This window comes from Eutrigla gurnardus (genome assembly GCF_963514095.1).
Source record: "Eutrigla gurnardus genome assembly, chromosome: 12".
In the NCBI taxonomy this organism is placed as follows: domain Eukaryota; kingdom Metazoa; phylum Chordata; class Actinopteri; order Perciformes; family Triglidae; genus Eutrigla; species Eutrigla gurnardus.
Genome location: NC_139926.1, coordinates 26,354,791 through 26,378,393, shown reverse-complemented (window position 1 = coordinate 26,378,393; position 23,603 = coordinate 26,354,791). Strand labels below are relative to the sequence as shown.

Genomic DNA, 23,603 nt, shown 5'->3' with positions numbered 1-23,603 from the left:
ATGGCGAACGCAGGAAGCGACACGCGTGAACACAACACATGAGAAGTGTGTGTGTGTGTGTGTGTGTGTGTGTGACAGTAACACAGAAAATGTGAGGCCCAGAAGGTGGGAGATGTGGCAAAGTGAATGGAAATAACCAGAGCCAGCGGTCTTCAGACACCCAGCAGGAATCGCTTTCTCTAGTTCACACCTGCTGCTACACACACACACTCACACACACACACACACACACCCTCTCACACACACGCACGCACACTCTCTCACACACACACACACACACTCTCACACGCACGCACACACACGCACGCACACATGCACACACACACTCACAAACACACTCACACACACACACACACACACAGAAGCATACACACGCGCACACACACACTCACACACACACATGTACACACTCATACACACACACACACACACACACACACACAGAGCTCGTTGGCTTGGCAAGCACAATCGGGAGGCTGTTGTTGTTGTTTTAAAGCATCGCAGCGCGTGCATAAACTCTCATAAATATTCATGTCCATGAACCTGGCTTGCTGCTTTATTCATGCTGGGTATGAGTACAAGAGTGAGAGAGAGAGAGAGAGAGAGAGAGGGGGGGGGGGGGGGGGGGGGGAGTAAAGTGAAAGGCAGAGAGAAAAACAGATGGAAACGAGGAGAGCGATTGGGAACGAGAAATACGAGGAAACGGAGAGTGTGATGAAAAACCACCGCCGCCTTCCTTACACTCTGTCCTACACACTGCAATTAGTACACACACACACACACACTCTCAGGAGGGTTACGCCAGTTCAGTGTGCAGTAATTACATCTGCCACTTAGGGGCAGCATCTACATAACCTTAACCCCAACCTGCCCCCCCCCCCCCCCCCCCCCCCCTCACCTCGCCCTGCAGGGTGCAGCAGCAACAACACAGCGACGGCTCCTTTTAACTTTTCATGAACAGCGCTGTGACACGGCCACCTCACCTCGCCGTGGACGACCCGCTTTAAGGCTTTTTGTTACATTTTTAATGGTTTGGCGTCTCCGTGCTCGTGCTCGCCGTCAGAGGAACGCAGTAAGCGGTCGGAGAGGAGAAACACTCCCCCGGAAACCGGCATTTCTACAAGACATACATGATTTCATTTAAAGGGCCACTGCGGCAATTTAGTCATCACAAGACTCACGTTTCAAATAAAACAACATATTGAAGCAGGGCGGGGATTTCTGGTAAGATATGATATGATATTTTTTCCCCCATCGACCATGCTAGGCTAGTTAACGTAGATTAACAGATATATAGCCCCTCTTGCCCCCCAGAGGCTGAACCATCGTCACACCAGATGAGTCCGGCCCACTTGACTTTCCAGCTTTCATGTGAACAACTGATTGGAATGAACGTTTTCCAGGAAAAACGTTTCTTATGAACCAGCTCTGACACTCCTGTGTAAAAAATCACACTTTACTCTCCTCCATTTCCCTCCTAATGTCATTTTCCCCTCAGCCTGGCTTCTCTGGATATTAATATATTTCACAGGTAGCTCTTCTTTCCCTTCCTTCCGCCCTTTCTGTTCCAGTGAGGTCAGAGAGGCACCGCGGCGCCCAAATTAAAACACACACACACACATTTAAATATCCGTGCACACACACACAGAATGAGGAGCGTAGGTGTCACAAGGTCAAATTGCTCCCTGCTGTTTGACACCCACCCGGCGTGACCGCAGAAGCTAATCCTGCACACACTCTAATCCTCACGCACTGTGTGTGTGTGTGTGTGTGTGTGTGTGTGTGTGTGTGTGTGTGTGTGTGTGTGTGTGTGTGTGTGTGTGTGTGTGTGTGTGTGTGGAGAAATGTGACGGTCAGACAGGCCGTTACCTTCCGTCTCTCTCTCTCCGGGTTGAAGGTTCCCAACCACGACTGCATCTGTGCAGAGAAATGAAAAGGTCAGTTTGTAACTTTACCCCCCAGCAGAAACGGTTTGATCATTTAAATCTTTTTTTTTTCCGCTGAAGTTTAGAGGTGAGACCCTGCAGAGGCAAGCTGGAAACAAATTGGCTAACCCCCCCCCATCCCCTAATTCCCAGCAGAGGGCATCGCTTAGAGGCAGCCGGGGAGAACTTAAAAACGGCTCCCAGCATCACACAAAATGAGGGGAAGTGATCAGCTTCGGCGCTCCAGCTACGACACGAGGGAAGAAAAAGGGAAGAAAGTGTGCAGAGAGAAAGGAAGACGGGTTTTTTTTTGAAGAAGTGTTAAAGGAAAAAGGAAAAAGTGGAGCAAACATGGCAGATCTGCGATCTCCAGAGAGAACGTGGGAATACTTTTCGCTCTTCCTCTGTCTCCTCTCTCGGGGGAATGCAGGGAAAATGTCAACAGAAAAAACACACACATGCACACACACACATGCACAAGACTGGGATTTGTAATGGTGGGATGTGGAGGGAGGGGGGGGTATCGGAAACCAGAGAGTTTATGTAACCCAAGACATCATCGGCGGGTCTCTGGAGGCCCGGCTGCGAGCTTCACACGCACGCACAAAGAGGCCGCCTGAACGCCGCGCACTAACAGCTCTTCTGTTCTGCAATTTATTAACTCCACGTTGCCATGGTTTCTCTGCGCTGACGTGACTGTCATTGTAAATCTGTGTGTGACCGTGGTGTGTTTGTGCAGTGAAAGGAAGAAAAGGAAAGGAAAAAAAAAAAGAAACAAGAAGAAGAAGATGGCCATTAGAAGTTCACTCCGGAGCGCCTCTATCCATCAAAACACTGAGATTAAGTGGAATATCATTACGGGCTTCGGGTCTCCGGACGTTTTGGTTAAAGGTCTGCCACGGGGAAAAAGTGGAGGGAATTCATAGATAGACATTTAAGTGTTGGGGTGGGGGGGTAAACCAAACAAACTCCCAGACTGTCTGGCCTGATAATGACTCATTAGCTTTCAAATCCCTGCAGTTAGTATGAGCTCACACAGTCACTCAGGATGTGGTTTTCCCCTCTAAATAATCCCGCTGTAAATGACTTGGACTTGTTAACTAATGAGCCCCCCCCCCCCCCTCCTCCGACTCTGGAAAGAGGAGAAACTTCTGCGTCCGGCCAACATCCCACCTCTCCTCACTCAGCCTCCCCGTCTTCATCCCCGTTCCCCGGCGACGCGTCGCCACCTACCCCCCCGCTTTCAAAGCTTTTGAAATTCTTTCAAGTGAGACAGCCTGCAGCGGAAAAGAGATAAGGCTTGAGCTCTTCATAAATATGATAGAGAAAGTAAAACGCAGAGACGGAGAGGCGGAGAGGAAAAAGAGGGGAATGTAGACGGAGACAGAGAGAGAGAGACAGATGGAGGAGAGAGAGGAAAAACAAGAAAGGTGGAAAACAGAGAGACAGGAGGCTGAGGGTGAGACGGGAGGCTGAGGGTGAGACAGCTGAACGCTGTGAGCTGAATGACTTATGAGGCTCCAAACCAGCTACGTTCCATTCATTCTCTTTATCACGTTCACGATGAAGAGCCGTGTAGTCTCTCCTTTTTTTCCTTTCCCTTCAGCTACCTGCCGTCTGTCTCTGAAATAACCTGTCTGTCTGCAGCCTGGCTATCTCTCAATCTGTCTCACCACCACCACCACCACCGCTCGCTCCGCCACCCCCCAAAAAACAAAGAACGCCGAGCGTTCACGGAGACGAGCCCGGTCTGCCTCTAAACCTGATTCTCTCTGTGTTTTCTGTTTTGTATTTTGATGAAAAACATCAGAATCCCACAAACATGTTGTCGCAACACGCATCTGCCGCCGCCGCCGCCGCCGCCGCACGGCGTCGTCACATCAGCGGAATGAAAGCTATGTGAGCCGTGTGGAATGCAGCCTCTGGGCTCCGGCTGCACCCTGACGGAGGAGGAGAGAGGAGGGAAAAAATCACACAGGGCCGCGAGCCGACACGGAGGCGAGATCAGCTAAGTGGCAAACCAATTAATCAATTGATTAGCGATTATTCAAATCGGCCGCTCTGAGCAGCTGGAACAAGTGACTGCTGGATATTTTCAGTTAGTGAATAAATTAAGCCGCTATATATAGAGTTTTTCTGACTTTGATGCCCCCGCCCCCATGAAACAAATAAATGCCTGTGCACTTAATATTTATGTGATCTGAATAATTAGTGACTTTCTAGAACAATCCAGGTTTTGCTGCAGAAATGACGTCTTCAAAAAGACAAGTTCACCGAAATGTGATGCAGCTTCCGATCATAGAAAAGCAGAGGAACGTGGAGGGAAACCTCACATCTGCATAGCTGGACGGAGTGAATTAATTAAAAGCCATTACGCTTAGAATTAGGTACAAATTGAGCTCCTCAGAAAAAAACACACATAAACGCAGACGTTTTCCACGCACACAGAAACGTTGTGTTATCTGAGTAATCGCTGGCTTTTAAAGAATAAGTCTGGCTTATTGCAAATTGGATTATTTTTCTAGTTGGGGGTTACTAACAAGGGCATCCTATTTTTACATGCATGTGTTTCTTTTCTGCATATATCTAAATGAGGACTGTTGGAGGGAGCCTGAGATGTGAGATGTTGTTCTGACTGCATGACAGTAAAGAACTTGAAACTTAAAGAAACCCTGAGGGGAGAAAACAACCAACAGGTTTAACTATGACCTGATTGTGTCTTTTAAGTTTCACCATAACTTATATAACCGACCTGAGCTGCTGCCTAAGAAACCAGCTTTATCCTCTAAATTATTATTAAATTACAACAAAATAAATCACACTTTCTAATTGTATTCAACCCGAGACTCCTCGTCTCAAAGCAACGCATCACACACTGCTGTTATTTCCAGGATTTCTCTCAACTTCTCCTCGGCGTCGGCGTTCCCGAGTGCCACTTTTCTCAAAGGTCACGATGCACTCGGAGTCGGCTAAATTGCCGGCGTCTCGACTGACTCACCCTGGCGTTGGCCACGCAGATGATCCTGGCGTAGCAGCAGATCATCAGGAAGATGAGGCTGAACAGCGGCACGTACCATCTGCAAAAAAAAAGCACCAGCATGTAAGAAAACTACCAATGAGCCACGTTATTAAAACATCATTCCTGTTTGTTGTTACGGCGGTCTCCGCGGGAGGGTTTTTGGCCAAAATAAAAATGTCAGGCGAAGAAAAAAAAAGAGGATTTAATGAATTTTTAATCCACGAGTAGAGTGTCGTACACCTAATGGAATTTACACAGCGACAGGACGCAATAACACACCGGGCGTCCAATGTTGAGATATTAGCGGCGTCTAAACCGATTAGAGAGAAACTCATTTAATAAGATTTCCTCTGCAGGATCTGGGCCTTCCTGCTCGGATATGATTTGGTGGCTGCCGGACAAAAAGCCCACTCACGTCTGATGTTTCTCTTTAAATCAAATGTGAAAAATGACCCGGCTGCTGTTGTTTTAAACATCATCATTTGACATTTAATCTAAAATTTTTGTGCAAACAGAATACAGACAGTACCGCAGCAATAAATAGGTACACCAACGTAAAAAATACAAATAAATAAAAAGTGGAATTGCATACGATACATCCAGGTAACATGACTATAATATACTCTATAGCTTCCTAGTTAAGATAGTTAAAACAGAAAAAATAAAAAGCAAACTTAGATGGGGCCACCGGAGACTAAACGTTCTAATCATGTTTACCCTCATCACAGCGTGTACTTCCATGTGAGGTATATCTTCCCCAGAGGGCATGACCTTTTAATAATGTGTGTGTTGGTGGTTTGTAGGTAAAACAAGCAGGCCTGACTCAGCACCTCTGCACCGTACGCCACACGGTTCCAGTGGGCGGAGTCAGAGAGAGAAAGGTGGACAAAGAACAAACGGTAACGCAGCGTCGCAACAACCTGGAAATGCGTGGCATTCCTGCGGGATGAAGGGTTGACAATCAAGGGAGGCGCGGCGGAGAATAACATGTCAGGCGTTTCTGAGCGGATGAAAGAGAGCGAGACGAGCGAAAACAAGGGGGGGTGATAGATTTGTCGGAATGGCAAGCCTCGTGTTATGCAACCTCCCGGGAGGTGATGTAAGCTCGGAGGAGTTTCAGCCTCTCCCTGTAATCATGAAACAGGCCTTTGTCTGGCTTTGATGGACGGGTTCCTGGCCACCGCGGCCCCCGTTCAGCCTTGGTGACTCCCAGCAGTCCTACCTACGTCATGCAAATATGGGTGTCCAAACATGTATCCACCAGATTAAAACACATTCACACAGAAAGGCTGACTCTGAGCCTCAAACAGGGCGTTTTCAAAGAAACGGACGGGGATTAACCGGTAAAGTCCTTGACGCGTAAAAACTGCAGCATCTAAAAAGGCCAATAGCGGGTCCTTGGCCTAATTTGCGAGTTTCTCCTCGAAGCCTGCGGGGTCGAGAAGAACTCACCGGGCATTATCAAATTAAACTTTATTGACGGGGGAATCGGAGACGGTAGCCGTTCCTTTCACCGGGGAGGGGGCGGCTGCTTCACACATCCCTTTTTCACGTCTCGCAGGGAACATCAATATACAAAGAATACCCTTTTTGAACACGCGTGTGTGTGTGTGTGTGTGTGTGTGTGTGTGTGTGTGTGTGTGTGTGTGTGTAGGCTCGGTAATAGCATGGGACAATGATGAAAGCGTTTCAGGGGAGACCTGCGCGAGCGTCACCTCCGTGTGATTTAATAACCCGCGCGCCGGAATAAACAGCGTCCAATTACGCCAGCGCACGTCCCGTTAATGATGGAGAGACGAGGAGGGGGAGGGGGGGGAGGCACAGAGGGAGAAGGAGGGGGTGGCCTTTTTAACGATAGCGTGGGGGGCTGCGAGGAGGAGAGAATGACGGGCGGCAGCTACAAAGTGCTCTAATTAGCATGATAATGATCTGCCATTAGAGTCCGCTGTGCTCTACAGCTGAGCACTACCCGGAGAGAGAGAGGGAGAGAGAGAGGGAGGGAAAGAATAAGAGAGAGAAAGAGAGAGAGAGAGAGAGAGGGAGGATGAAATAGAGGCAGAGGAGGAGAGAGATGCAGAGTGGGCTGAGGATGATAAAATTGAAGAAAAGAATATAGAGGTGAGGAAGGAAAGGTGGATGGATGACGGCAGACTGCAGAGCAGAAAGAGCAGAAATAAGAAGGAAGCGCTGGGTCATTAAAAGACGAGGAGAGGGATAAGGTCAGGCGAGAGTGAAAGGAATGGCAGAGAGAGAGAGAGAGAGAGAGAGAGAGGCTGCAGCCGATGATCGACCAGAGAAGGATGGATGGAAAGACGGATGGCCACAGAGGGGGTTTGAGAAGGACAAGAGTGAGCATTGAGCCACGGTGGAAGCCCGAAAAACTGGCAGAAAGAAAGATCATCGCAGACGAGCACAGATTCAATCTCCCGGCCTCCCCCCTCCCTCTTCCTCCCCCCTCCTCCTCCCTGGCCGGCGCCCGGCGTGAAGAATGAGGCCGGGATGAAAGAAGCCTTAATTGAAGTGGCCGACGAGGAGATGAGAGCACGGCGAGGGACTGCAGCTCTACAGCCGGGTTTTTAGCAGTCAGCTTTGACAAACCAGATCCCGCTGCTGCCCCCCCCCCCCCCGAGTGAGAAGATCACCTGTTCAACCACCTGGGGGGGGGGGGGGGGGGCAGGAAGTCAGGAGGAGAGACAGGAAGTCAGGAGGAGCAGGGTGTGTACGCTGCCTTGAATGTCAACATTAAAAAGGAAACAAGACTGAGCTAGCCTTGCTAACATAAGGATGTATTGTATTGGACAAATATAACATTTTGACCTGATCATCCTCAGGGGAACATGAATGTGACTCAAATTTCATGCCAATCCATCTATAGTCTCCTCTCTACGTTGAGCTATCTGATTAAAGGGATTCAGCCAAAACCTTTTTACGGTACATCATCTGGGAACCATGAGTGTGTGCCAGTCCATTCAATAGATATTTCACTAAACCTGCTGGTGGCGCTAGAGGGGAAAAGTCAGTTGAGTGCCAAGTCGTTAAAATTCATCCTCTCTGGACTTTCGTGAATATCTGTAATTAATGTTGGCAATCCATCCAATAGTTGCCAAGATATGTGGCTAAAAATAAAACAAAAATGTCAACCTCATGGAAAAGTCAGGGGGGAGGGTTTACTAAAGTCATTAAGATTCATCCTCTGGGGACCAATATTTCACAGCAATCCATCCAATCAACGTTGACATATTTCAATCTGGACCGACGTTCCCTCCCTCCCTCCCTCCCTCCCCTCTGGAGCCAGTCTGGTAATTCTCAGCTTTCATTCGTCATCCTCTCGGTTTTCCGGTTGCCACGTCTGACCGCGGCCCCAGGAGACCCGGCGACGGGGACCTCTAAGAGCGGTGACTCAGCTAAGCTCGAGTGCCTCCCGATTGCTGACTCAACCCCTGAAATTCTGCACCTCCGTCACAAAATGCTGTCCTCTGCTTTTCATTCCTCCTTCCCCTTTCATCCCCTTTCACACCGTCCTCCCCCTCCTCCCCCACCACGTCCTCCTCCCCCGCTCAGGCCTGTCGGCGTCGCTTCGCCGGACTCTGATGAAGACACACGGCGGGGCGTGGGCAGCGGCGAGGGCAATCCATTTCTCTGCCTGTTTTCCCGTCCTGCTTTGCCTCCCCCTCTTCCCTTCTCCCACCGCGGTGAGTGAACTCCCGTACGTCTCCCCTCCCACCTTTAATACTACCCCCCCCCCCCCCCCACCCGTGAGCTGTCAGCACCATGTGTGTTTGAGTGTTCCTTCCTTCCATGACGGGTGCTGCCTCGGCCTCTAATCTCTCGTCTGCTTTGATGTAATTAGAGCTAATGAAGATTCCCTGATCCTCCGAGCGACTCGTCCCCCTGGGCCACGGCGGCGTAGCAAAGCTAGAAAGAGCCGGGGAGCAGAGGAGCACCGATAAAAGAGACACGGGCTCGTTTAGCGCAGCTGATAGCTGCGTGTGTGTGTGTGCATGCTTATTTGTTTAGAAAGATTGATTCCCCGCTGATGCTGCGAGCAGCAACACGATTACCTTGGCTCATGGCAAAGTGTTGTTGTGTGTGTGTGTGTGTGTGGCTAAGCATCTGTGCCGGGGGATTGGCAGAGCCCTCGTAGACTTAGGGCCAGTTGCAGAAAGCAGTAGACAGGCATAATCCTTCATAGCCGTCCTAAACACTTAAATACACAGTGAAGCAACTCCCCTAAATCTGACAAGGCAGAGACACACACACACGCACACGCGCGCACACACACACACACGCACACACACACACACTCACACACTCACACACACACACACACACTCACACACACACACACACACACACACACTCTGGCCGTACACCAAGAGGGGGGGAAAACCCTGAAGGCTCCCCTGACATGCAACCCTTCACATTTCCCCGCAGAGACGGCCCTCCTCCTCCCTCCTCCCTCCCTCCCTCCCTCCCTCCCCCTCCCCATCACCACCAGTGGCGGAAGCTTTGATGCCGGCGCTGAAAGGGTCTACTTACATCCCAAATCTCCAGGCTACGTGATCGTCTGTGATCCAGCTGGGGAAGAGAGAGAGAGGGAGAGAGGGGGAGGAGGGGAGGGAGGGAGGGAGGGAGCGATGAGGGGGTTACAAAGGAAAGGGAGAGAGCGTGAGCGGAAGAGAAACTTGTGTGACGGCAGAGGGGAAAAGCTGTGCAGCTGTAGCTATTAATAAGCCGAGAGTGGAAAAGAGAGAGCCGAGCCCGGAGATTAAGGCTCTGTCCCAATTCTCATTCCACCGCCTCCTCCTCCTCCTCCTCCTCCTCCTCTCCTCGGCCTCTTCCCCCCGTTTTTTTCTCTCTTCACTCCTCTAACTACCCTCCAAACAAATAATGCCTGTCCTATTCAGCACGAGGAACCGGAGAGTCTGAGGCTGCGTTTTTAAATGTTCAAAGATGTGCTGATAATTGCCAATTTTGATCACATAAAAAAATCTGACGGGGGGAGCTGGAGCTGGAGGGAGGCCAGTGTGGCTGTGGCCCTCGTTGAAAGGAAAGACATTTACCAGAAATCTGCTGTGGCTTGTTGAAAAAAATAATACAATAAAATGGAGAAAGTATGCTGCAGCTGGACACTCACCACCAGGCTCCAGCCGGGCCGTAGTAACCCTTCAGCAGGGGCAGAGAGGCCATGACCAGAGGAACCCCCCACGCCAGCAGATGGTACCACCTGATGACAAGAGAGTCATTTCATGATGAGCATCGAGACCAGAGAGCTTTTCCCCGGAGGGAAAACCCTAACAACACCTTCTCCAAAGTTAAATTCAAGCACTTTCCAAGCATTTCAAGGTGCATTTCCATGCTTTTCCAGCCCCTTCCAGCTGTGGTAAACTCCATCTTTGTATCAATCCAATGGTCAGTATTCAGTCTACTTATGATGTCACTTGTTCATCACATTAAATGAGATGTTATTGTCCTCTAAACAACCAACATGATGTTTGGAGACAGCTTTTTACAGAAGGACCACAAATGAAAGGAAAACTAATTCCACTAACAGATCCACAGAAATATAATCACCAACTATTTTCATCATCTGTTCATCATCAAAAGTCATTTTTCATAAAGAAATGTCAGAAAATGCTGTTTTCAGTCCCTCAAATATGGAGATCTTCTTTTCTCTGTTCTATCATAGATGTCATCACATACAACACACATTTCAAGACCTTTATTCTACATCCAAGCACTTTCAAACCTGGAAAACACCACACTAAAATTCAAGTGTTTTCAAGGATTTCCAGCACCCGTACAAAACATGTATATGCATATGTATAAATCAATTATTTCATTCTTCAGTTCATCCCATCGTTGGGGGTCAGAGGAGTGCCTCGACAGCCTGAGTGCCAATTATCTCAGTGATATAAACCGTAATCACCCCCCCCCCCCCCCGCTGAGGAAAAAAAGATGATTTACAGGAGGAATGCGTCTCCGTGGAAAGAAAAATGCAAACAGGATGCAGATCCTCACTGGAGCAGGTGCTCGTGACAATAAGATTTTATGTGCTCGACTGAACTTTATTGCACAAATAGCTTATTTTTAAATGAAAGCGGTTAAGAAAGCTGGAGGGGATGACAGGATCAGTGGCAGCCACGAGAAGTTCAAAGACGAGAAAAATCTCAATCTGTGTGTGTGTGTGTGTGTGTGTGTGTGTGTGTGTGTGTGTGTGTGGTGCAGACAGATGAGTGTGTGTGCTCCCGGGCGTCGGTGGAGGCGTCGATACTTTATAGAGCGTACAGCGTCGCCCCGGTCAATAGAATGGAAGTCCTGCCCTGACTCGTTCCAAGTGTGGTCAATCGAGCGGCGGCGACACGGCTGACACGCCACTCAATCCCTCTCGGCTCGCCGCCGCACACGCGTGCACACTTTTCTCACTCTGATTTCACAGGGGGGGGTTAACGTTTCTCCCCTCGCTGCCCTCGTCTGACGGACGGCGGTGCGTGGGAGGTGGTGGAGAATGTGAGACGGCTGGTGGTTTAAATAGAGGAGGACGGTGGGTGGGAGAGAGACATAGGGCATGTATGGATCCACAGAGAGAGAGAGAGAGAGAGAGAGAGAGAGAGGAAAAGGCGAGGAAGGACAGCGAGAAAAAAGGAAATGGTGGAAGCGTTGTAAGAGAAAGCAGCTGAGCGAGTAACGAAAGGGAGAGCAAGAAAGAGACAAAGAGAGAGAGCGAGGGAGGGAGGGAGAGAGAGGGAGGGAGGGAGGGAGGGAGCGCAGTGGTGGGAGGAGGGATATAAATGGTGAAATCAGCGCTGCCAGTCCGTGGCGTGACGATCGGCGCGGGGAGGATGGGAGGGGGGGGGGGGAGCTTGTCAGGAAATCAATGTCGAGAGCTCGCAGACACACACACACACACGCACACACACACACACACACACACACACACACTTGCGGCGCTTTGAGAGGGAGATGACGAGGTCCGGAGCTGCGCACAACATGGGCTTAATGAGGCACAGCAGGGCTGCCACGCGCACACTGCGTTTCACACACCTGCACGCACACATACACACACGCACACACGCACACACACACACACACGCACACACACACACACACACACACATCTCTGGAGGCTCAAACTCATTTCTCACCGCATCACGCCACTTCTTCTTCTTCTTTTTTTACTTTCCCTTCCCAGTTTTCTTGTATCTGCCCTTCAAAACGCTCATAAACATGCACGACACACACACACACACACACACACACACACACACACACACACACACGCACGCACACACACGCACACCCTCTCTTACATCCACTTCAATCACTCACACATCCAGGCTCCGTTCTCCATCTCCTCTGGCGATTTGTTCATTCATAAACCATCACACTGAGCCGTCACTCCGTGTGTGTGTGTGTGTGTGTGTGTGTGTGTGTGTGTGTGTGGCAGAGAGAGAGAGAGAGAGAGAGAGAGAGAGAGAGAGAGAGAGAGAGAGAGAGAGAGAGAGAGGTTGGGATTTAAGGGGCTGAGGGGGAGCCTAATTGTGCATGCATGCAAAGCCCCGTACCCGCCTGCCGAAACACATACAGCTTATCTATGCACAGTCAATACACGACAACCCCCCCGACGCCTCGGCTCCACTTTGCTCTAACCTATTAAGCACCGAGGGGTTTTTTTTCCCTCGGTGCGACCAACCCGACGCAAAAACACATCCTCCTCCTCCTCCTCCTCCTCCTCCTCCCACCTGGTCCCTCCGGACCGATGAGAGGAATCCAGCTGACAAGCTCTGAAGCTAGCTGATTTTAGCCCCCTAGTCCCCCCCTTCCTGCCTCCCATAAAGCCGTCTCCATCTGAGTTATAACACCATTATATCGTCTGGCTTATTGCTAATCAATGCAGGGAAACTCCCATGGGGGAGGCAGCGGAGGAGGGGGGGAGGAGGGGGGGCTAACCCCTCACACACAGATGGGGAGGAACGGCGTGCACACCTACGCACGGCTACCGGATACAACGGGCGGCTCGCAACACGGAGTTGCTGCTAACTTGTAAAAAGGCTTTTTTTTCCACCCACAGACCGCATTTTTCTTTTTTTATTTTTTTTTTTAGAATGTGTGTTTGTGTCACAAAGCTCCACGCGAGCCCCGGAAAATGAGAAAATATCTCACACACACACACACACACACACACACACACACAAACAAATTCACACGGGCGTGTGTGGCGAGCGCTCATGGGAGTTTGAGCGACAGAAACATAGAGCCACAAAGCGTGAAGATGGGCGCGCGCACACACACACACACAGACAGACACACACACACACACAGACACACACAACCACACACACACAAACAGACACACACAGACACACACACACGCGCGCACACACACTTAACGGCTGACACTCACTCCCTTTTCAATTAGAGCGTCGGCTGGAACTGAAAAGAAGGGGGAGGGGGAGGGAAGAGGAGGGGGCTGTCAATGCTCTGCGGGGACACACATGCGCTGGCAGGCCAAACACACACACACACACACACACACGCAGAGGGAAATTATCAAAATAAAACAAGAAAAAATATACATTTAGACAGAAAACTCATCAGATTATTGGATTATTCTGAAAATCAATGTGAGGATTTACCACTTTTCTCCAATTTAATGGAAAAAACAAACAAAAAAAGGGATCAGTAAATGAACCGATGGATAATGTAGGTAATCTATAGACTCACATCTCGTATCGGGTGGTGCTGATTTCCTGGACCAGGTTGAGGTACAGGTTCACTGTGATGAGGCAAACCCAGGCCAAGGCACTCCAGTCTGCAGAGACACGCAGGGAAACAACAAGGTCAAATCATAACACAGCTCCCCCCCACCACCACCACCCAGCATGCACCTGTGTGTTCAGTGTGTGTGTGCCTGTGTGTGTGTGTGTGTGTGTGTGTGTGTGTGTGTGTGTGTGTGTGTGTGTGTGTGTGTGTGTGTGTGTGTGTGTGTGTGTGCCTGTGTTCCACTTTTTGATAAATGAAGGCCCATTCTGCAGTAATATGAGGGAAACCTGTGGCTTAGGGTGATGGATGAGAGGGGGGAGCTCAGAGAGAGATAATGATGAACTGTGGAAAAGCAGAGGGAGATAAGCAGGAGAGGGGGGAGGAGGGGGAGAAATGAGGAGGAGGGGGTGAGTCAAATGGAGTGGGCTGGAGCAGAGAGTGTAAAGAAAGTGAAAACGAGGAGAAGGAGCGAAGAAAGGGAAAGGAAGGCGAAGTCAGCAGAGGGGAAAAAATGAATATATTTGACGTAGACAAGGAGGAGAGTCTAGAAAGCTCACTTCCCCTTTTCTGCCCTCGTATTCCTTCCCTTTGTGTGTGTGTGTGTGTGTGTGTGTGTGTGTGTGTGTGTGTGTGTGCGTGCGTGCGTGCGTGCGTGCGTGCGTGCGTGCGTGCGTGCGTGCGTGCGCGTGCGTGCGTGTGTGTGCGTGCGTGCGCGTGCGTGTGTGTGTGTGTGTGTGTGTGTGTGTGTGTGTGTGCGTGCGTGTGTGTGTGTGTGCGTGTGTGTCTGTGTGTGCGTGCGTGTGTGTGTGTGTGTGTTACAGGAAAGGCTGGTCGTCACAATGATGGATTCTCTGAGCCGCATTCTCTGCTTACTCAGTTTCACCCAACACACACACACACACACACACACACACACTCCTTTTAGACTTAGAAGCATTGTTTAGGTAGAGTGTGTGGTGACTAAGGAGGAGGAGGAGGCCGGCTGTCCGTGTCATTATCACAATAAATCACAACGCCGTCGTTACATAACCAGACGGCAGCCGAGGCGTTTGCATCAACTCGGCTTCGCCCACCTGTCTCTGACGTTTGTCCCCCCACCACCATCTCCCTCCATTTCAAACACATTTCATAAAATGTTATGGGTCAGAGTTAAAAGTGGAGCGGGGCTCCCGCTGGACTTGGCGCGGTGCAACAGAACAAAGTGCCCCCCCGCTCAGCCGGTGTTTATGTGCCGCCGTTCGTCCCGAGCGTGAGCATCCTCGTGATAAACCGAGGTGACAGGCGCCAACCCTGCAGCACTAACTCACTGCCCATTACGCTGTTTCCGTCCGAGTGTGTGTCTGTGTGTGTGTGTGTGTGTGTGTGTGCCTGTGAGGCCGATAAAACAAGCCCCTGAGAGTGTGTTGTATTAGCAGCCAGTCCTAACTAAGAGTCCTCATGCTAATTAAGGCTAAAGGAGCAATGCAAAGAAAACAACGTAAACACAAGAACATCTTCAGACTACTCCCCGGCGTCTGGCTGCAACGGGCCAATAATTACACAGCACGGAGTTTGCCTACCAGGCGTAACACCATCCTCTCGGGTGTGGTGAACTCGGTGAGAGGGTGTGTGTGTGTGTGTGTGTGTGTGTGTGTGTGTGTGGAAACTCGACTAAATTGCGTTGTGTAATTTTTAACAATGTGTTACCGAACCCTCCACAACTGGTTTGTATAGAAAAGGCGAGTAAATATCCCTCCCCTTGTTCCTGGGAGAACTATGAGACAGGAAGCCGAGATGAGATCCTAAGGTTCCTACAGTCAAATTCAAGCACTTTCCAAGCATTTCCAGGTGCATTTCCATGCTTTTCCAGCCCCTTCCAGCTGTGGTAAACTCCATATTTGTATCAATCCAATGGTCAGTATTCAGTCTACTTATTATGTCACTTGTTCATCACATTAAATGAGATGTTATTGTCCTCTAAACAACCAACATGATGTTTGGAGACAGCTTTTTACAGAAGGACCACAAATGAAAGGAAAACTAATTCCACTAACAGATCCACAGAAATATAATCACCAACTATTTTCATCATCTGTTCATCATCAAAAGTCATTTTTCATAAAGAAATGTCAGAAAATGCTGTTTTCAGTCCCTCAGATATGGAGATCTTCTTTCCTCTGTTCTATCATAGATGTCATCACATACAACACACATTTCAAGACCTTTATTCTACATCCAAGCACTTTCCAAACCTTGGAAACACCCACACTGAAATTCAAGTGTTTTCAAGGATTTCCAGCACCCGTACCAACCCTGAAGACAAGATTATCAGCTTTTAACACATAAAAAAAGAGCTGCTACGTTAAAAAAGAAAAGAATAAAGAATAACCATGAACACATAAACTGTAAATCACTTCCTCACATTGCGTTTCAAAAAAGCTTCGGGTGAAATGTGCGTTTTATTCTCCCACCAAAACAAAGGCGATGCCATAGAAATATGATTTTCCCAAGGTGATATACGAGCCCCTCGCCGGATGTCTTTGCACACTTAACCTCTGCTGTTATAAGTGATTCACTTAGTTTTAAGTCTCACCAAAGTACGTTAGCCAGCAGGCCTGGAAGTCACAAAGAGATCCCTCTGGATGTGAATCACCCTGCGGAAGGAAAGCAAACACTTTAACACACGACAACCCCCCCCCCAAAAAACAAAAAACACTCTGCCATGTGGGTGTTTAGTGAAACCGACCGGAGTAACTCACCATGACGTACGCCACGCTGTCGAAGAAGGCGGCGACCGTCAGGCTGAGAATCATCTTCTGTGCGGTGGAGAAAACACGAGAGGAGGGGAGTTGAAGATGGATTCTCCCCAAACAAAGCAGCTGCTTTAATATGCCGGCGCATTTTAAACGTTCACGCAGAGAGACGGAGCAAAGGAGCAAATTATAGATCAAGTGATCATTGATGTGGCTGACGGCTCGGCACGCGACCCCCCCAACCCCTCCCCCCGGTGACACCACTCAAATATCACAGGATGGAGGCTCCTTAATCCCCGTCTATATAAACGGGATCCATTGTATTTTTACATGAAATAAACCAATAATCTGCACGCTGCAGGATTTCTAGAGGGTACTTGCACAGCTGTCAGTCTTAAAACTGACTTTGCCGACAGAGACAGTTACACACACACACACACACACACACACACTTACACACACACACACACACACACACACACACACACTTGCACACACACACACACACACACACACACTTACACACACACACACACACTTACACACACACACACACACACACACACACACACACTTACACACACACACACACTTACACACACACACACACTTACACACACACACACTTACACACACACACACTTACACACACACACAGCCCTTTATTAGTTTGTGCCCAGCAGTGACCCTGCCAAGGCTACAGAGGAGGGGGGAGGCAGAGACAGAAAAAGCCCTAAAGATAGAGCATTAAAGACTATTGACTGATGGATAACCTTTATTAGGGGGGCCGGAGGTAAGGAGGGGTTTATGTGGTGTGAGGGGGAGGGGGGAGGAAGAGCAGGAGGAGGTGAAGCCACCTCTGTGCGACCCGGTCCAGAGGTAATGGGATCCATCAGAGCCCCGCGTTAAGCCGTCATTTACTTCAGATTAGGAGGATAACGCGGAGCGCAGCTAAACCTGACAGACCTGCTGGACCGGCTTAAAAAAACACAACAACCACGCAGACGGGCTGCACAATCAAACACCACGGAACGAGAGACAGACGCTGATCCACGCTTTCAGTCAGTTTGGATAAAAGAAGACGCGTCGTTGTGGAAGAGCGTGTTGCACTAATATTATCCCAAAAGCACAATGCAAACATCCTCGTTTGGAGAGGGGGGAGGCAGGAGGGGGGAGGGGAGGGAGAGACAGCCGTCATTATCGCAGAACAACCACGAGTCAATTAACTCAACAATTGATTAATCTGTGCGTTTTAATTGGGTTCAATTACGCAAAGATTTGCCATGGCTAATTGAACATATTTCCGGTGGCAATGAAGCAAACAGAAATGTAGGGGGGGGGGGGGGGGGGGGGGGGGCACATACACTGTAGTGAGTTTACCTGAGCCAGAGAGTGATGCCGGCGAAGCAGCCAGATCACAAACAGCATGAAAAGGCTGCGGAGGGAGAGAGAGAAACAGCAGTGAGATGTTGTTTCCTGCTAACATTTCAACAGGACCGGCCGTTCGCTGCTCTAATGATGATATACCGTCTTACTGCACATAAACACAAAAAATAACTCCCGACACTTCTATCCCCGCAGACTCGTAACTGCTGATATTCTTTAGCTTATTAGTGCGATTACTAACCATTAGAGTAACGCCTGTTTAGACGGAAACTAATGAAACCAGCAGGAAACCTGCTCAGCAGCGTTGGAGGGAGGGAAGTCTGCCGCTAAAAAGCAAAACAAAAGCCAAAATGTCAAGTTGGAGTTCATCAGAATTCCAATAAATGCCACCTTCAAAAGCATGACCGACTGTTTAAAACAAACGGGGAAAACCTCCAATGACTTCTTTGAAGAGACGTTTCATTTCCTCTAGAAAATGTAGTTCGATTTAAGAGAAATGTTGTTCTGTAGTCTATAACTGCTGATTTAAATCGTTTAGCTTCATTTGAATGCAACTTTAAAACGTAAAACTTGCACAATAAAGGCTTAAGTAACTTTAACTTCATTGTCTATAACAGCCTCAACAAACAGCTTTAGAAAGATAGTATTTGTTTTTTTAGGCGAAACTAATTTTTCCTTTTACAAAGCATTTTATAAAGTAACACAACATGAACATGGGGTGTTTTCTGTCACAGTATGTATTTGTTTTTAATTATTATCTTTTAATAAAAAATGTATTTAGATATTTTTTAAAGAAAAATGTAATTATGTATATATAAGTTGTGCTGTATAATGTACTCAAATTTCAATTTCAATACAAATTTGAATAAAAATGTATTTATTATTTAGGTTAAAGGCGCCCTGTTTCCTTGTAAACAAACAAAAGCTGTGTTGAGTGAATTCCCTTCCTCGTAAAAAAAAACAAAAAAACATTTGAAAGGTAAAAAACATATTTTAAAGAAGCAATATAAGACATTTCGAGCATGAATAAAGCTGCATACTATTATGTAAATATATGGTGGAGTAATGCTTCCCGAGCAGAGGACGAAACACCCTCTGTGTGTGTTGTTATCCAAGCTTCTCCTTGCTTTGTCGACATAGTGCACCTTTAAATCCTCCATAATCAAAATGGGAACATACTCGTTGCTCGAGAAATATCATAACTAACACTTCTAGCACTAAGATATCATATCCAATTATAAATACATCTCAGCCAAATATATATATATATATATATATATATATATATATATATATATATATAGGAGTATCCCCATAGCGACGGACCCTTAATGATCTGGTGTAAAACAATTCAAGGCCTCAAGATTAATTATTGTTGGTGAAAGAAATGAGGGAATATTTACCATCCTACTAAGGAGAAGGTTCCCGTGGCTCGTTTAACTGTTAAAATCACCACCTGGAAATCAAAGACAAGTCATTATTACCGTACAGTACGCCGCTCACATGCTTGAATAAAATAAAAACAAGCATTAAAAGTGTATAGTTGACACATGCTCCTGCTTCTGTGGGGTGTTTTTGTTTTAGTAAAGCACTGTCCACACTTACTGAGAAGAGCAAAACAAATAATTACTGCCATTATTATAATCATGAGCTTGGAAATTATCGGGTTGACAAGGCCGCTGTTTGTTCAAGCATGTCTTTTGTGTGCTTGTGTGCAATTAAAGGACGTATAATAGAAATTGTAGTTCATATACATCCGAGTATCAGAAACACAACGTCACCTCCGCATGCATTCAACACATTTCAACAACCTGTAAAACAACACCGTGAAACGACAGCCGAGCGGAGGGAAGAACCAGAAGCTGGCGCTTTAGTTTTCAGCGCAGAGCAACATACGAGCTGAAGCTGATCCGAGAGCTGCTCGGAGATAAAAACGAGAGGGGGGGATGAGAAAATGTACGAGTCGAAGGGGGGAGCTTTAGTAGTCTTGCATCCAAAATAGAGCAGGATGCGTCCTCACTATCAGCTGCTGTAGCTTATAGCACACACGATGTCACACACACGATGTCACACACACAATGTCACACACACAGTGTCACACACCCCGTTTCCTCTGAGGAGTCACAACAAACGACTACCTTCAATCACCGTGACAACCTGCAGCAGTGTCGCCCCATATAGGGAACGGGGAGATAAAAAAAAAAAAAGCCAGGAAATGTGACTGTTTTTATTTAATGTGTGAAAGTGGGTTTCAAATTAAAGTTGTACACAATCATTTGTTTTTTTTAGCAGTAAAGATTTCTGAACACAGACAAGAAAGACAGATAGAAAACATTACTAATTTATTACCGTTTGAACTAGAAGCAAACGCTAAAATCCCAGCCTCTGCAGTGCATGAGAGATCTTGCTTTTTGGAAAAGTTTATGATGTTTTTTGGTACGTTTTTCCAACACAAGTCACGTAAAAACATCTGTATCGACAAACACATGTTGACTTCCAATGAATAAAGTCAGTATGGCTGCAACAACTGATTATTATTGTGTATTATTATGTAATTAATTATGAATCGTCATGATTTATCAACTGGTGGGTAAAATTTCTGAAAAAAACACCATTTCCAAAGTGTCAGAGGTCACAAATGTAAAAGAAAGAACCAAACCCCCACAATCAAGAAGTTGATTATCAAAATATTGCTGATTATTTTTCTGTTTAAATACACTCAAGTAATCGGCTACGTTTAGTCTATTTAAATCTCACTAAACTGAGCAGGCTTGATTATCCTGAAGATAAAATCCCAAATAGCACAAGAAGTACGCCTGATGAATGATAAACAAGGAACTAAACTACAAGAAGAGATTAAAAGTGAACAGGACGGGAGAATTATGAGGAAGAGATACAAATAAATAAGTACAAGACATTTTTCATTTGAGGTGCGATGCCAAACTCAAACAGGTGTAGCTGGCTCGGCCGGCGAGGGCCTGGTCTGTATCTGGGTTAGTCGGCCAGTCAGACACTGAGCAGGGTCACCTGATTGACTGATTGCATGGTTATCACTTCAAGATTTCGGGCTCAAGGTGAGACAGCATTGCTGCAGCATTCTTCGTTAAGCTGAGAAACACGTTTTCTCACAAACTAATCTGTCTTTATGTCGACCTCGACACGCTACAGCTGATCCACGCTGGGTATTTCTTAACGAGGTGATTCTGAAGATACGTAAGCTATTCATCATCATCTCTTCAGATCATCAGGGTGTGGACAAAGCCACAAGCCGTGTGAAAATTAAATAGTATATAGGATACCTGGGGTTCAATTCCTGGTTAGGGCATGGCAGATCCATTGTGGCCCCCCTTAGGCCTGATGTATGCTATCTGCTTGCCTCAGGCATGAGTGAAACCAATACGAGAGTCACACGGGGGTCAACAAGCTCCCCGTCGAGGTGTTGAGGAACCAGGGCAACCTGATGAGAACTGGGCCACTGGAACACGACTGACGTGGGCGAGGGTGGAGAATGTGGGACTGTTAGAATGCTGCTGCACGAGCAAACCCCAGCTGTGAGGATGTGGGGGCCGATGGAGGCCTCCGATCCAAAATAACCAACTTCTAGCTCGGTGCTCCAACGTACGCAAACAGAAACTGCTGTCACAACTAGAGACTGGCGAGGTTGCTACGGCGATGGGAGGAGTCAGGACTCGAGACGCTCGGTTACAAGATGAACAGCATGAGCGTAAGCAGCAGGATCCTCATGGAGACGGAGGCCAAGAATATAAATGTACTATAAATGAAAAAAAGACACTATATAAACATACGCAGCCATATATCCATATATACACCGTTATAATAATATACGTGTATACGTGTGTGTGTGTATTTAGATCATTAACTTAAGCTAGCTCAAACTATTCTACTTAAGTAAAGATATGGAAGTATTATCAGAACAATATACTTAAAAGCACCAAAAGTAAACGGCTCCTTTTATATTATGAGGTTATTGGATCATTATTGTTCATGCATTAACATGTTAGCAATACATTAAATATTGTACAAGGCAGGTAATAATATAAAAAAAATTACATTTTCGTCAAATGTGTGATAAACTAAAATAAAACAGCATACAGTAAAGCTGTAAATACTGACTTCAGTAAAAAACATGACCTTTCTAACCCTGATTGTTGTTGTGCTAAACCTGTTCTTGTGTTGCTCTACTTCACATTTCACTAACTCACCCAACTGGTTATTTAAAAGATAATAAACTGTTTATCTTTACTCATGTAATCCACCCTCTGTCCGCCCCGCACGTCCCAATGCTCAAATCTGTTTATTTTATCTTCTGGGTCAGAAAGTTTGGCTCTTAACTCCTTCAACATTTTTCAACATATTTAACCCATTCAAACTGAATATTCATCACAATTGGGAATCGACCGCATTCTTCTAATTGATATGATTCATAATTTCAGAGACATTTGACGTTTTTCTGCATTTTTTTCCTGTTCAAGCAGATTACAATCTCCAAAAATCCTCCAGCAAAATGAGGAAAAAAGAAAAAACATAAAGACAAATCGGCTTTACAGAAATGCTTCTTTCTAATTCTTTTCTACAGGCGATGATGCTATAATCCTAAAACTTTATACATAAACTTTCATCAGTATGACATTATTCTGAAAATAAAGACTAGAATGAAAAAAAAAATCAAATAAAAAGTAAATAAAAAGATGAATTATTTCCGGGGGTTGGGAACAATTTTGGGTAGCTCCAGCCCCCTTAAAATAGGCCTAACAACGTCACTGTCTATGTATAGGCGCAATACACCCGCTCCAGTCATTTCGATGGCGTGGGTTCGAATCCCACCGCTGCCACCAATGTAACCGACCAATGCAACTATAATAAAATAAAGAATATACGGAGAAACTCCAATCACTGAACTTCACTTCATTCACACGATCCAGCTCCTTGAACAACCTAGAACACATTCAAACCACACACACACTTCCGTTCTGTCCCTTCAACATAAAAGTCCTCGACAGGAAACTGCCTTACACCTACTATTATTTCACAGTTTTTATATATATTCATATATTCTGGTCATTATTCAACGTTTTCAAAATGCTTTCAATCCGCATTTGGCTTCAGCTTGTCAACAGGGAGCATTCACAACCGTAAGTGCTCTTCAGAAGTCTGTAGTTTCTTTAAGTAAAGGCTAAAAGACACGAAGCTAGTATGTGGAGTTAGCTTAAGTTAGCCTGTCAGACACAACAGAGTCGTGTTAGCTCTCTATTTACAGCAGGTGAGCCAGTGAAGCTAGGCTAGCAGGCTAGTTTAATTAGCTGCGTTATCGCGTTGTTAGTCAACAGGCTAATTATGCAGCTAGTTAGCATGCTAGTTGACAGCTGTACCGTTAACAGTGGAGCATTTAGATCAGGTGTCAGGCGTTCATACGACAACTAATCAATCAATACATCAATCATGTCGAGCAAATAAGTATCGTTGACCGCGCGTATTACGCTAACAGACACGTTGTGTCGCTAACTGACGCTAGCTAATTAGCTAACAAACATTAAAACAAGCTAAATTGACAGTTACATCAGATACTTACGCATTCATAGTCTTCTGAGTCTGTGTTAAAGAATACGCAGCGTGAATCGTTACTCTTTGGGTTTTGAATGTCCATGTTTTTGAGACACGGTTATTGTGTTTTAATGTATAATATCGCTTCAACTTGTTTATATTTTTAGCTGCTGCTTGTTCTACTACTTCCTGTTTCTACGGTGCGCGCGAAGGGAC

General features: G+C 46.8%; 1 protein-coding gene across 2 annotated transcripts in view; it reads right to left on the bottom strand.

Annotated features, from left to right (window-relative positions):
• Positions 1-23,580, bottom strand: part of LOC311022014 (cyclic AMP receptor 1) — a gene marked incomplete at its 3' end in the record, with an annotated part of 26,262 nt that extends 2,682 nt beyond the window's left edge. Inside the window, exons 1-10 of one of the 2 annotated variants that reach the window (XM_084023003.1) lie at positions 23,416-23,580; positions 19,229-19,281; positions 17,820-17,874; positions 16,446-16,502; positions 16,280-16,340; positions 13,669-13,756; positions 10,082-10,171; positions 9,484-9,522; positions 4,924-5,002; positions 1,870-1,917 (exon numbers count right to left, since the gene is read on the bottom strand). In XM_084023003.1, the coding sequence (XP_083879129.1) occupies positions 1,870-1,917; positions 4,924-5,002; positions 9,484-9,522; positions 10,082-10,171; positions 13,669-13,756; positions 16,280-16,340; positions 16,446-16,502; positions 17,820-17,874; positions 19,229-19,281; positions 23,416-23,490 (645 nt within the window). In that variant the 5' untranslated portion in view covers positions 23,491-23,580. Of the gene's footprint in view, positions 1-1,869; positions 1,918-4,923; positions 5,003-9,483; positions 9,523-10,081; positions 10,172-11,213; positions 11,621-13,668; positions 13,757-16,279; positions 16,341-16,445; positions 16,503-17,819; positions 17,875-19,228; positions 19,282-23,415 lie in introns of those variants that run through there. The other variant, XM_084023004.1, reaches the window with a different exon arrangement.
• Between the last annotated feature and the right edge of the window lie 23 nt (positions 23,581-23,603).